The sequence below is a fragment of the Chelonoidis abingdonii genome, chromosome 2 (assembly GCF_003597395.2).
Source record: "Chelonoidis abingdonii isolate Lonesome George chromosome 2, CheloAbing_2.0, whole genome shotgun sequence".
Taxonomy (NCBI): Eukaryota; Metazoa; Chordata; order Testudines; family Testudinidae; genus Chelonoidis; species Chelonoidis abingdonii.
The window spans coordinates 301,259,958-301,273,172 of record NC_133770.1 but is presented as its reverse complement, the minus strand read 5'-3'; the positions used below and the strand labels follow the sequence as shown (position 1 = coordinate 301,273,172).

General features: G+C 47.6%; 1 protein-coding gene across 3 annotated transcripts in view; it reads left to right on the top strand.

The window, feature by feature from the left end:
- Positions 1-590: 590 nt before the first annotated feature.
- HSF1 (heat shock transcription factor 1) overlaps positions 591-13,215 on the top strand; it is an 82,636-nt gene continuing 70,011 nt past the window's right edge. For 2 of the 3 annotated variants that reach the window (XM_075063327.1, XM_075063325.1), the window contains exon 1: positions 591-695. In XM_075063327.1, the coding sequence (XP_074919428.1) occupies positions 665-695 (31 nt within the window). In that variant the 5' untranslated portion in view covers positions 591-664. The remainder of the gene's footprint in view (positions 696-13,215) is intronic. The other variant, XM_075063326.1, reaches the window with a different exon arrangement.

Here is a 13,215-nt window from a genome sequence, read left to right as displayed (position 1 = left end):
TCTTAATTTCCCTATCTTTTTAATCCCAACTGAGTCCTATGGTCCTGTCAGACTAGTCTCTGGGCTGCAGTCATCGGACTGTGTTGGTTGCATGACGCTGGTCGTCTCTTTGTTCCCAACTACTAAAGTAGTGGATAGCTAAAAATATGTTAAATATAAAGCTACTGTTACTTTTCCCATAAGCAGCTGTGATTGCCACAAGGATCTATTCTGTAAGAGAAGATGGTCTATGTTACCGTAACTTGGAGGGGAGGCAGTCCGTGAGAATATGAAGATATCGTTCAGCATATGAAAGTTTGAGAATTGCTGGCCTCGATGACTTATCTTCCCCCCTACTTTGGAACTCTTCTTGTCACTACCGCCTCATTCATTACTATTGAGTACTCTGCTTCTGTAGCATGCTCATCTCCAGCCACTCCACAGAGTGAGCCTGACCAGAAAGAGCCACAGTGTCCTATGTGACAGAAGAACATTGCCATGGGACAAGCCTGTAGTATTTAAATTGGAAAAGAGTAACTTGAGGGAAGCTCTAGTCAGCAATGCTGTGCAGTTCATAACGAGTCACTTTCATTTTGTGTTTTGACAGAGTGGAAACAGCTTCCATGTGTTTGACCAAGGCCAATTTGCCAAGGAGGTGCTTCCAAAGTACTTCAAACATAACAACATGGCCAGCTTCGTGCGTCAGCTCAACATGTGTAAGTACCTCTTAGGCAGTTTGAGATCCCAAAGCATGAGGCCGACGTCTTGCTGCAGCATTCGCCTCCTCTGCCTACCTCTTTATTTAACTGGAAGGGCAGTATAGGAACATTCTGGTTTGGTTGGGTTGGGAGCCTGTTAGCTCTGAAGCTTCTCATTATTAGATTTGGTGGGAGAGAAGGGGAGCTGAGTGCAGTCATAAGGTTAGCCTCTGCTGAGAAGTGAGACCCTCTCTAGGACAATAATCTAATGCCTTAGAAAAGATTAGCTTTCATCACAAAGTTTTGCAGGTGAAGCAGCCTCTAACTGGCTTCTCTCAATATCCTCGTTCACATTTTGATATTCCTTGGCTCTTAGAATGAGAGCCCTGCACACTTTCCTTGTTTCACCTTTCACTAGCGTTTCGGTGCAGACACCCAACCTTGCCTTGGGCATGTACACCGTGTAGCCCAGAGGGTTCCCATCTGGAATTCTTCCAGAACCTCACTTCCCTCAGTTAGACTGAGCTCAGCATGTTTGACAGGCTCACTGATTTCTTGTCAATTTCCTTAGGCGGCAGCTGCTGTGTAGGTCACTTTAAGACACTGACCAAACCTGACCTGTTTAAAATAACTTCAGCTAGTTTTGGAGTCTCTCCACATCTCGTACTTGCTCTTTTCTATGGCTCTGCCTCCTCCCTTGCTTATGATGATCTTATGTGGGAAGGGCAACGGGAGGCAACATCTGCCTGCCTGTGGTAACTGTTGCTGCTGGAAACAGCAGTGCCCTGAGAAAGGGAGGTAAGAGTTCCATGTCCCTTCCCAATGAGAAGCATTGCCAAAGAAATCCAAGCCTGCCATAGGGATGAAGAGCTCAGCAAGTTGGTTACATCAGAGAGTTGGACTCCTGTGCGACGACTTACCTCTACTCTTCTCCCTGTTCTGCTGTTGAAAGTGGAGTGGAGGGTCCCCTCCTCAGAAAGCAGAGCCAAGCTCCTACCCTCTGCTGACAGGCAGGGGAGTGGAGGTTGTGAGGCTGTTTTTGCAAGAGGGGGAGAGCTCATCCATCTGGCTCAATTTCACATAACAGCCCATTGACCTCTCCAGCACTCTTCCCCTGCTGGTCCCATTGCCGCAGCTGACTCCAATGCAGGAGGAGGATGCAACTCGCCTTTTGTGGGGTGGCCACAAATATGGGATCATTTTGAAATAGCATTGACCGAAGCATCGGTGTGTATTAAGGCAGGTGGTGCCTCTTCCGCTTATGTTGTCAGAACCAAGGGGAAGTGATCATAGTCCTAGAATCAAAAAAGGAAAGTGTTAGGGAAGCCTCATCTAATTATATCCATTTTAAATCACATGGGTTAGGCATTCACCCAGTTGTCAGTTCCCTCCTTTTTCACAGTGGCAGGAAACAGCTGGGACAGACTCCAGAACTAGTATGGCATGTGACAGTGGGAATACTTTGTAATATTTGAGTCCTGTTTGTGCCTTAGTTTCCCCTACATGCGGCATTGGCCCAGTTGGTGGAAAAGGACCATTTGCTCTGAGCAAGCCAAGACACACGAGTCTGGGTGTTGCATAGTTATCTGGGCACTAGACCCCATGTCAGTGGAGCATTTTAGAAGACAATGGCAAATCCAGTTGCCCAGACACTGACGCTTTGCAACCAGCACCCCTGAGGGATGCAGATTTCCCCGCCTCTCCCCAGGGAACATGGGCACTGTTCCCCAGCTGGAGTACAGAAGACTAGGGGGTTAAGTGTTGACTGCTGGAAGGAGTTGGGGCTCTCACCCAGTCCCTGACCAAGGGGGTCAGATGGAGAGACAGAGCTTGAACCACGGCGTTCACCACAGCTTGCCTAGGCTCTGGGCTGACCAGAATGGATTGTGCTGTAGCCTTCAGTTCTGTAACCCTGAGGACTTGCTGTGCTGGGTTCCAAGTAACTAATAAACTCACTGTTTTGATGATACTGTGTGAGTGTCCCTGCCATGCTGGGTGAGGTGCAGTAATCCCTGCAGAGTGGACAAGTCTCCATCAGGAATCTGTCTCAGTGGAACTTGCTGAATGAAGCTCACTGTGTGAAGCAAGAGAGGTCCAGTCTAAGAAGGCACTGGAGTCCCGTGGCTTACCTGGAGGAAGAGTGAGACCCGTAGCAGGTCTGGCACCCTGAAGGGGTTCCTCCAAGAGTCTGTTCCAAAGCTAGGGGCATAGCACCAATCCTGTGGATCCGTGACATGGGTACGTCATTAAGTCAAGAAATAGCATTTTCTAAGTTTCAGTAGCTTTCACTTCTTACAGGTAACTCAAGCCTGGTCTGTGTAAAACAAACTGTGCTACAAAGGGTACCAGTATAGTTAAAGCTGTACAGCTCTCCTAGTGTGAATGCAATTTTATCAGTATAAAGGTGCCTTCCCCCGGTAGGGAAGGGGGTATGCTTTTTACTGATACTTTTGCCCATACTAGAGGTTTCACCATTTATCTATTCCAGTAAAAAAAAAAAAAATTGCACCTATAACTTAAATCCATAAATGATACAAACATTGTGTGTAGAGTGTTGAGGCCTTAAAGTGGAATAGGAAAAAAAGCAAAGAAAAGGGATACTCTGAAAGACCAACCACCGTCAACTAAGAGCTTTCCATCCCTACTGCCAGCAGAATGTTTTTCTGGCTTTCATACTTGCATAGTCATGAAAGCTACCTAATCTGTTATGGCAACTCTCCCCAGAGTTTTCCAGTGGTCTTAACCTAAACAGTATTACTCCAGAAGCAGAGTAACCTTGAACAGTCTCGGAATGTAACAAGAGTCCAGTTCTCAAAACAAAGTTCCCAGCATGCATCAGAGAGTTCTTAGCCTGTGTCATTTTTTTTAACCATTTCCAGAGTTCTAAGGTAAAAAGTCCATAGGCCTGAAATCCACGCCCCTTTTGTGTAACAAGCTTGTGTCGTGTCAGGTTAGTCATTACGTTCTTGTCCTTAAGGTGAAGATTAGACATTCCTGCTTTCACTGAGATGTATAATAATCTTCCTGAGACGCAGTGCCTGGGAGACGATTCTTACTGTGAAACATCTGTACAATACAAGTAGCTTTCTAATGCACTAGGACTGTACTCACAACTCTCTGTTCCAAAGATAAGTTAGCGTTTGAATGTCCTTTCTTGTAAATTTGTCTACATTTTTGGGTGCTATCTCTTGGTGTGGTGATGATGATGATGGAAAGTCAGGTGGTGAATAGGTCCCAGGGAGATGAGCCTTGACAAGGCTTTAAATACACAGTGCTCTTCCTGAGAACAGTCTCTCTTGCCGGAATCCCCCTCACAACAGAGCTGAGAACAGGCGCAAACAATAATGTCTTGCTTTAGACGGGGAACAATGTGTTATAGTTAATTGTCAAAACTACCGCTCTTGCTATCATTGGCATGTAAGTAACTGAAGGATCAGCCAAAACATTCTTCCTTAAAGACTGTATTTTTAATAATGATCTTGTTCTTTCTACTCTCTGCAACAGGAATTGATTTATCTAGGGGGTTGGGACTGTGTTAGGTGGCTGTTCAGTTTTTAAATTTATTTTAGCTAGGAGTGAAGTTAAAGAATTTGGACAAATCCAGACTGATAGGTGATTTCAGAGTGTCCCAGACCAGCTAGTCCAGTTTGCTGGAAGAAAAGTTGAGTTTGACTCCATGGATTAAAATTGTTGATTAGCAGAGGGTATGCACTGAATTTATTGGAATCTGCTTGTTTGGTTTTCATAGTACACCCCTACCTCGATATAACGCTGTCCTCGGGAGCCAAAAAATCTTACAGCGTTATAGGTGAAACCGCATTATATTGAACTTGCTTTGATCTGCCAGAGCGCGCAGCCCCACGTCCGCCCCGGAGCGCTGCTTTACTGCGTTATATCCAAATTCATGTTATATCGGGCCGCGTTATATCAGGGTAGAGGTGTATAGTAATGTGGCTATTGCAATAGTATCTTTCTTGAATTATTCAGTGCTTATTTAGTAGAATTTTTCAATTCCATAATCTTGTGTTTCTCCCCAAGTAACGTTTCAATAGGAAAATATTATTATATTGGCCCATGGTGCAACTGGGTAAATTTGACGTTATCCTGGTTAGTGGTTCATCTGATTAGTTCATTGGGTCATGGTAACATGACTAGTTTAGATTCTCTGTCTGGCATTGGGACAGTAAATGCAGTTAGTGTTGCAAGTAATCTACCATAAGCCATAAAAAAAACATTCTAAGGGAAATACGGGGAAGCCTCCTGTTTTCGGTGCTAACTGGTTTCCTGGGACATAGAGTTTTTATGGAAATACTCCAGAGCAGGAGCTAGCATTCTGGGATGGAGGAGTGGGGGAGTACGTTCTGTTCAGAACCTGACAACCACCTACTCTGGTCTCAAGAAATCTATTCCTAAATTAATCCTAGTTCAGGGCTCTCTGCAAAGGCACTGTGTCTTTTCTGCGGCCTAAACTTGTGGTGTTTAGTGTTCCTTTTACTCTGAGAACATGCAGGGAAGTGCAGAACTGACCGGGGGCGGGAAGAGTGAACTGTAGCACTTTTTAAAGATCTCTAGGTCAGGAGTTCTCAACCTTTTTCTTTCTGGCACTCCCCACAAAATGCTATAAAAACTCCACAGCCCACCGGTTCCCCAACAACTGTGTTTCTGAGTATAAAAGCCAGGCCCTGTTAGAGAGTAGCAAGCAGGGCAGTTGCCTGGGGCCTCATGTCACAGGGGTCCCTGCAAAGCTAAGTTGCTTTGCTTTCAGCCCAAGGTGACGGGGTTCAGGGCCCTGGGCTTCAGCCCTGCACAATGGCGCTTCAGCTTTCTGCCATGGCCCCAGCGAGTCTAACACTGGTCCTGCTTGGCGGACCCCCTGAAACCTGCTCGGGGTCCCTGGAACCCTGCTTGAGAACAACTGCTGTAGGTTACTCTGACTACTCTTCCCTGCCAGGCCACCAAAACAGGAATACTCTGGGATTAGCCTAGCGACATGGATTCAGGGCAGTCTGCTCAGCTTCCTCTCAGCACACAAATACCTATATTTACCTTTTTGGTTTTAAATTCCTGTGATAGGCTGCAATATAAAGGATGCCTTTCATATACCCCTCACCTGGAGGCTATATCGAGGATTAGCTTTAATGCTCCAGATGTGGGCTTTCGAAAGTATTCCAGTGTTGTTAGAAATGATGACAGTTTCATTACCTTTCAACACTAGTCCTTTGAATAACTATGGGCCATGATGTCTCCGTGGTTCACGAGCGAGGCCTTTGGTTTCTAAGGATCACTTGAATAACAGAGAAACTGGCTAATGCCACTGTAGTAATGTACAATTTCTCTCAATCATTTACTTGCTGCTGCAGTGCAGGAAGCTCTCTTCAGCCACAGCTGTTGTCTAACTTAAATAACACTTCAGAGCCACGCTCTCGATTTATCCTAGTGGTTTACAAAATTGGCATATTCCAAAAAAATTTTTGCAGTGGACTTGTATGCTCTTGAGTGGTTTTTAGATGTTCTGAGTGTTTGAAGTTTTGAGTACATCACTGTTACCTAAGCTTCTCAGAAAGCACTTTTCAGCATGTCACTTCTTTCCCTCTCCCACTGAGTGGTAGAATTGCAATGTCACTTTTTTACCAGCAGGTCATATAACGTCCATATCAAAAGCTATCTTTATAACACATCAGTTGTAACAAACCTCTCAAAGCTAGGAAGTGCCTAGTTGAGGGCTCAAAATTTTAAACAAACAGTATAGACCAAGCTGATATGCTTATTTATGGTTATTTTAATCCTCCTGTTCTGCTGGAGTGGGGAGGGATTGAAGCAAAATCCATTCCAGAGTTCAGTACAAAAGACCATCTAATATTTGTAGCTTTCTGCTGAAATGTCAAGATCATCAAGGTGTTTAAATCTCTCCTCATTAACCCTCACTGAATATGCTGTTTGTTTACATTTGCTGTCTGGAGTTCCTTCCTGGATCCTCTTCAGTCCAGCTTCTGTCTGTTGCACTCCACTGAGAGCACTCCCGCCAAAGTCTTTAATGTTCTCTTCCTAGCCAAAGCGCAGAATCTGTATCCCATCCTCATCCTCCTCAGCCTATCGGCCACCTTTGACATTGTTGACCATGCACTGCTTCTTGAAACCTTGTACTCGCTTGGCTTTCATGACTCTGTCCTCTCCTGGGTCTCCTCCTTCCTCCACAATGGCTTCTTCAGCATGTCCTTTGGGGGATCCTTCCTATCCTCCCTCTGTGGAGGTTCCACAGAACTCTGTCCTTGGTCCTCTTCTCTTCTTCCTCTACACCTTATCTCTGAGTAGCCTCATCTGCAAACATCAGTTAAACTACTAGCTGTCTGCTGAGTTGAAGATCTGCTTCTCTCCTTGTCATACTATCACAGCCATGAGTCCCTACCTCAGGAAAGTCTGTCAAAAACAGGGCAAACATCCCAAACTTGTGGTGTGTTCTACAATTAGATTTCACCAAACCAGTAACAAATGTGAACCGCTGGACCACTCTAGCAGTCTTACCATGGAGTCACAAACAGTTCCCTAGACTCTCCAGTCTATCTTACCACCCAGACAAGCTGGACTTAGTGAAAAATGGTCACTTACACCAAAAATCACACCACATTCAGGTTGCTTCCACTCCTGAGAGACTAGTACACCCCTGAGCCTCTCCTCACGCCCCAGCCCTGATCCCCTTCCCACTCTCCAAACCCCTCGATCCCAGCCCAGAGAACCCTCCTGCACCCCAAACCTCTCAGACCCCACCCCCGCACCCCAACCCCAATTTTGTGAGCCTTCGTGGGCTACCATACAATTTCTATTCCCCAGTGTGACCCTCAGGCCAAAAAGTGTGCCCATCCCTGCACTGAATACATTCTTACAAGACTAATACCTATTTTGAGCAAAACTAACATCCAAGTGACCTGGTCTGGTGTCCAGCTAGGAGGCTGTCAGTTCATAGCTAATGCCTGCCAGTGGCACACTTCTGTCTGGGTGAAAATCTCCGCCTATCTCTGACATCTGGTGGATGTTGAGTGATCAGCTCAAGCTCAACCGGCTAAAACCGCTTTTAAACTCCCCCTCCTCCCCCCACCCCCTCCACGTGCCTCCCCATTACCTCCCTCCACCGTCACTGGACACACCACCATCAAGCCACTCGCTCAGGCCTGTACTGAGTGTCATCTTAGACTTAGACCTCTCTCTAGGACAGCGGTCCCTCTTACCTTGTTTGCATCCCAGGAGGGTCATGCCTCCAGGGGAGGGAGGGGAACACGGATGGGTAAGAAGGCTGGGGCTGTGAGCCAGGCCACAGCTGGGGATCGAGGCTGGGGGCAGAGATGGGGGCTGACAATGAGTTCTGTGGCCCCAGCCTCAGCCCCAGAATGGAGCTGTGGACGAAGCTGGGGGTGGGAGCGGAGCTGTGGCGGGGATGGGGGCAGGAATGGAGCAAAGCTGGTGGAGAAGTTGGGTGGCATTTCCTCCCCTGCCCCCTGTGGGGGCTGGCCTGGACCCCGCTGTGCCCATCCCCAGAAGTTCCTCCATGCCCCCCTGCAGGGGGGGCGCGCACCCCTCAGTTTTGGGACCTCTGCTCTAGGACCTCACATCCAGGTTATATCTAAGTCTTGCACATTCTTTGTGAATCACATTTCTAACATCCCGCCTATCCTTTCCATCCATACAGCTGAGACGCTCTCATCCCAATTCCTGCAGCATCTTTTCTCTGGCCTTGCCAAATGCAGTCTTGCCCCCCTCATATCCATTCAGAATGCTGCTGCAGAGATCATTCCCCCTGCCCATCGCTGTGACCCTGTCACCTCTCTCTTTGCATCCCTCCACTGGCTGCCTCTTCTGTTGTATTAAACAGATTTGTTTTCACTTTCATGGCCCTTCATGGCCTGTCCTCACCCAACCTATCACTTCTCACTTGGTATTGAAAGTTGATTGTGTCTTCCAGTCAGCCCATGATGTCAGCCTCCGTTGCCTGCTTGTTAAATTGTCAAACGCTTTTCTGCTTTTTCCCAGGCTTCCCCACATGCATAGGAGGAGCTTCCTGTAAACAGTCTCAAAACTGCCTCCTGTTGCTCCTCGAAACTCTCCTTTGCTGTCATGCCTCCAAAACACTTGACAATAGTCCCGCTGCTGATATCATGAGGCCACTGCTTGCCATGCTGACCAGTATTGTCCTATTATTTCCCTCTTGTTTGGTCTGTGTCCAGCTGTTGAGCTCTCTGGGGCAGAGATTTTTTTGTTCTGTTTGTCCAGCACCTCGCACAATGGGGGCCTGGTCCATGAGTGGGGTATCTAGGAGCTACAACGAGACCAATAATTTTCCCCACAACCCCAAGCTAACACTCAGAGACCAAGCTGCCTCTTTCCGCAGCGCAGTATGTCAGTTATGGGCCTCCTGTACTCCTGGGTCTCTGTGTAACAACTGTGCCGCCAGCAAAAACAAAGTACGTATCTGAAACGTAAGGATCTAAATGTAACCGGAATATGAGTGTTTGGCTATTTTAAAAAGTTACTCTGGAACTTAAATCAGAGACTGTATGTGCTGTATTTACTCTTGCAGCATTTGTGTAGGGATTGTTGAATTTTAATCTTCCCTCCCCTACTGACTCACTCTGTGGCCTTTGGCAAATTACTTATCCGCCAAGCCTTGGGTTCCCTGTACCTCTGAGGAACGTTATGGATTAATGTCTATCCGAAATGTGTAATATTAAGTTCAGGGCCACCTGTCTCAGACAGGAGGAGCCTTGCAAGGTGCAGCAGGCTGTGCTCTTCAGAGGAAGAGTGACTTGTGGTTGACACACCTGCCTGGGAGATCAGAGTTCTGTTCCCTGCTCTGCCACAGACTTTCCATGCGATCTTGGACAGATTACTTCAGCCACGTCTGCATGCAAGCCATGGTCTGCACACATTATCTCGGCATACAGCCAACGTTTGTATATTGCTCAGGCATGTGCCTGCTCACTATGAGTGTGGGTGTCGATGTGAGGCAGGTATCCCAGTGTGCCACATGCTGCTGTTCAGCACAGTGCCTCTTGGGAAACTTTCACAATGTGTTATGGGGTAGAAGTGACTGGCCCCAAGATCTCTAGGAACTATGGGTCAAGTTCTCAGCATGCAACAGTCTCCATCTCATAACACCGTCCATATCGCATCGTTTTCACTCCTTTTTTAAAAAAAAATCCCATGGATCCATGCAGCACCTCTCAGTGTCTGCCATCTCAGACAGCAGCATGGAGCCCACAAAGTTCTGCGCTATTCTCATGAATGCGGCAAGCACAGGATGCATGATTCTCCTGTGTTTGCAGACTTGCAGGATATACTGGAATAACGGGACATAACTGTTTCTTCGAGGGCAGTTTGATGGACATAGGGAAAGAACAGTTTGAGGGTGGTGGTATTCATGGAACAGCGTTCCACTTCTGGGCCCAAGAAACAAGCACTGATTGGTGAGGTTGCATCCTAATGTGGCTTTGGAATGATCAGCAGTGGCTCCAGAACATTCGCATGTGGAAAGCCTGGATCTGTGTGCCAAATAAGCCTCAGCCCTCCAGTACGTGGACACCAGAATGAGTTGCACTGACTTTGAGATGCAAGTGGCAGTCACACTCTGAAACCTTACACAGCTGTATTGCTGTCTATCAGGGGAAATGATTTTGAAGCTGGAAAATCCACAGTAACTGTCTCCTCCTCTGCAGAATTGTGACTCTTCGCAGTGTGCAGGACATAGTGGATGCATTCTCAGCAATGAGGTTTCCAAACTGCCATGGGACTGTAGACCTGTGATGTGGTAGGGACTGTCTGTGTGGGGAATGGGAGAGCCGGGGATTACTTTAGGTGAGGGGCAGGTGCTCAGTCTGTACCCTGACCAGGGAGCAGGGAGGTGTCAGCACCTTTGCCCGGGAAGCTGGACAAAGGAAGGGGCCGGCTGTAGGGGAGTTAGTTCAGTTTCGTTTTTGGGCTGGGCGGTGGGAATTCAGGGTATCCTAAGCTGGGATCCAAGCACCCTGAACCCCCAGAAAGACTTGATTGAGGGGTCCTGGTTGTGTCTCCAAGCTCTGCTGTAACCTGCATTCCTGTTGTTCAATAAACCTTCTGTTTTACTGGCTGGCTGAGAGTCACTGTGAGTCCCAGGAAGAGGGGTGCAGGGCCAGACTCCCCCACACTCCATGACAAGACTGCAAGCATATTCTTCTTATTGCACAAGCCCACATTGCCAAAAATTAGGCAAGTGTTGGAGGATGACTGGGAATGCTTCCTTGTTATCATTGTGGGCTGTTCAGAGAAAGTGCATGACAGGTGCATCTTTAAGAACACAAGATTGTTCAGAAAGCTGCAGGCAGGGGTATTCTTTCCCAATTGGTGGATTTTGACTGGTGATGTGGAAATGCCAGTAATGATTCTGGGCGACCCAGCCTACCCCTTGACCCCCTAGCTCATAAAGTCGTACACTAGTTACCTTGACGGCATCAAGGGAATGTTCAGCTACTGGCTCAGCAGGTGCAGAGTGACAGTTGAATGTATTTTTGGTAGATTGAAGTGACATTGATGATGTTTACTCACTAGATTGGATCTCAGTGAGGAAAATATCCCAGTGGTTATAGCCATCTAATATCTGTGAGGCGGGGGCAAAGCTGCTCCTCAGGATGGAGCGACTGTCTGCTGCCATGGCTGGTGGAGCTGTGCAGCTGAGGGAGGCTTTGAGAGAGCACTGTAACTGTCAGCCACAGGACAGTTTGGAGCCGGAGAGCTCAGGGTGCCGCTCAGAATTGTGTAGTGCTTGCGCCACATTTATAAATATGGCTGGTATTTTCCTGAAACGATTAATTATGTGGTGCTTGGTATGCATTTACAAGTACTGTTTGCTTCGGCTTCTGCTGTGTATTCTACAATATTTGTTGTGAACTAATAAAGATAATTTGATTCTCCAAAGTGAAACTTTATTGTGTTGAGAAAACACTGCCGAAAATCAATGTGGAAAAAACCCCACAGGCGATATTATACAGATTTTTAACACAACAAAGTGAAAATCTGAAGGACAAAGGAAGTAGATATATGTCCCTTTGAGCACACAGGTATAGTCCATTGTGGCTACACGTATACTAACCCCTGAGAACCACGGTTGATGTATGTCAATCTGTAGCTTTCCTTGCTGTCCCTCGGTGTGGAGTAGTGGGGGTACAGATACACCTGTTATGCTGCATGGTATGTTTAGGGATATAAGGTGGAGCAGGCATGGAGTTCTCCGAGGACTGCAAAGGTGGAGAATCTGGAATTTTTGGATCTGTAGGTCAAACAAGGTCTGCAGCATTTGTAAGTCACCCATTATTTCCTGGTGCATTTCCCTCTTGTGCTGTGGGGGCTCCTGGGCCTTTTTCCTGTCCTCTTTCTCTGTGCTGTTAGTCCTGTTTGCCCTCCATGCCCTCTCTGTTCATGGTCTGATGTAGCACTGGCTTTACGGGATCTTGCGGAACATGTTCTTCCTCATCAGGGTCAGGGATCTGCAAGTGCAGAGTGGGCAGCCCTGAAGGCCACCACTCCAGAAGCTGCTGATAAAACCCGAGGTGTACTGTTGGTTTTCCAGTGACAGCGGGAAAGGGGGAGTTTCAGAACTCCTTTCCCTTATTGCCATGAGCACCCTGCAGATGTGCTTATTAACCACCTCAGCGCAGCTCTGTAACCCCAGCTGTGATGGACATGGCCCAGTGCAGGGGAGGTGGGGATTTTCTGCTGCATGAATGTAGAAGATTTTGGTGCCTGTTCCATGAGTATGAGCACAAGGCAGTGGCAGTGAGTGCAGGCACACTTTTCCACAGGCAGTGTGCCTGAGAGTCGCACAGGCCCAAAGAATATGTCTGCTCCCAGTGTCCCAAAGCCACCTGGGCCCGTATGCCGCTGGCCTGTTTACTACAATGGTGCCAGCCAAACTGATTTGCCGAGCGGCGTAGGAAAATGTCCCATGGTGGAGGAAGAAATAAGACTGCCATCCCTAGAAACCTGGGGGAGAGGATTGCAGAGTATCCCCATGAATGTGACATTGAGCTCTCTGGGGACATCCCTGTGTACATAAACAGAGTGCTCTGCATCTCTCCCTTCCCCCATTGCCTAACCCAACAGGGGAATGAAGATTCCAGCTCTCCCTCTGTTTGCTGTACTGCTACCTCTTCTCACACGAAGAATGCAAGGAACAGTCAATACCTTGGTCTGGTTAACTTGGGGACGGGCTAGGCATCATTTTTACGTTTAAACTTTATAAGGAGAAATGCATGCACATGCCTGAGTTCCCTTCCCCTTCATCAGCCTCACTCGCCTGGCAAGACTGGGACAGTCTCAAGCAGGTCCTGGTTCATGGCATGGCTAGAGTCCCCTGCCGCATCTTCCAACCCCTTCTTCCTCCTCTCTGTTCACGGCTAGGTCTTTGTCCCAGGCTCTTCCGAGGTATCCATGGTGGTCTGTAGGGTGCTGGTGTGGTCTTCACCAAGTATGGTTTGCAGCTCCTTGTACAAGCAGCAGGTCTATGGTGAAGCCCTAG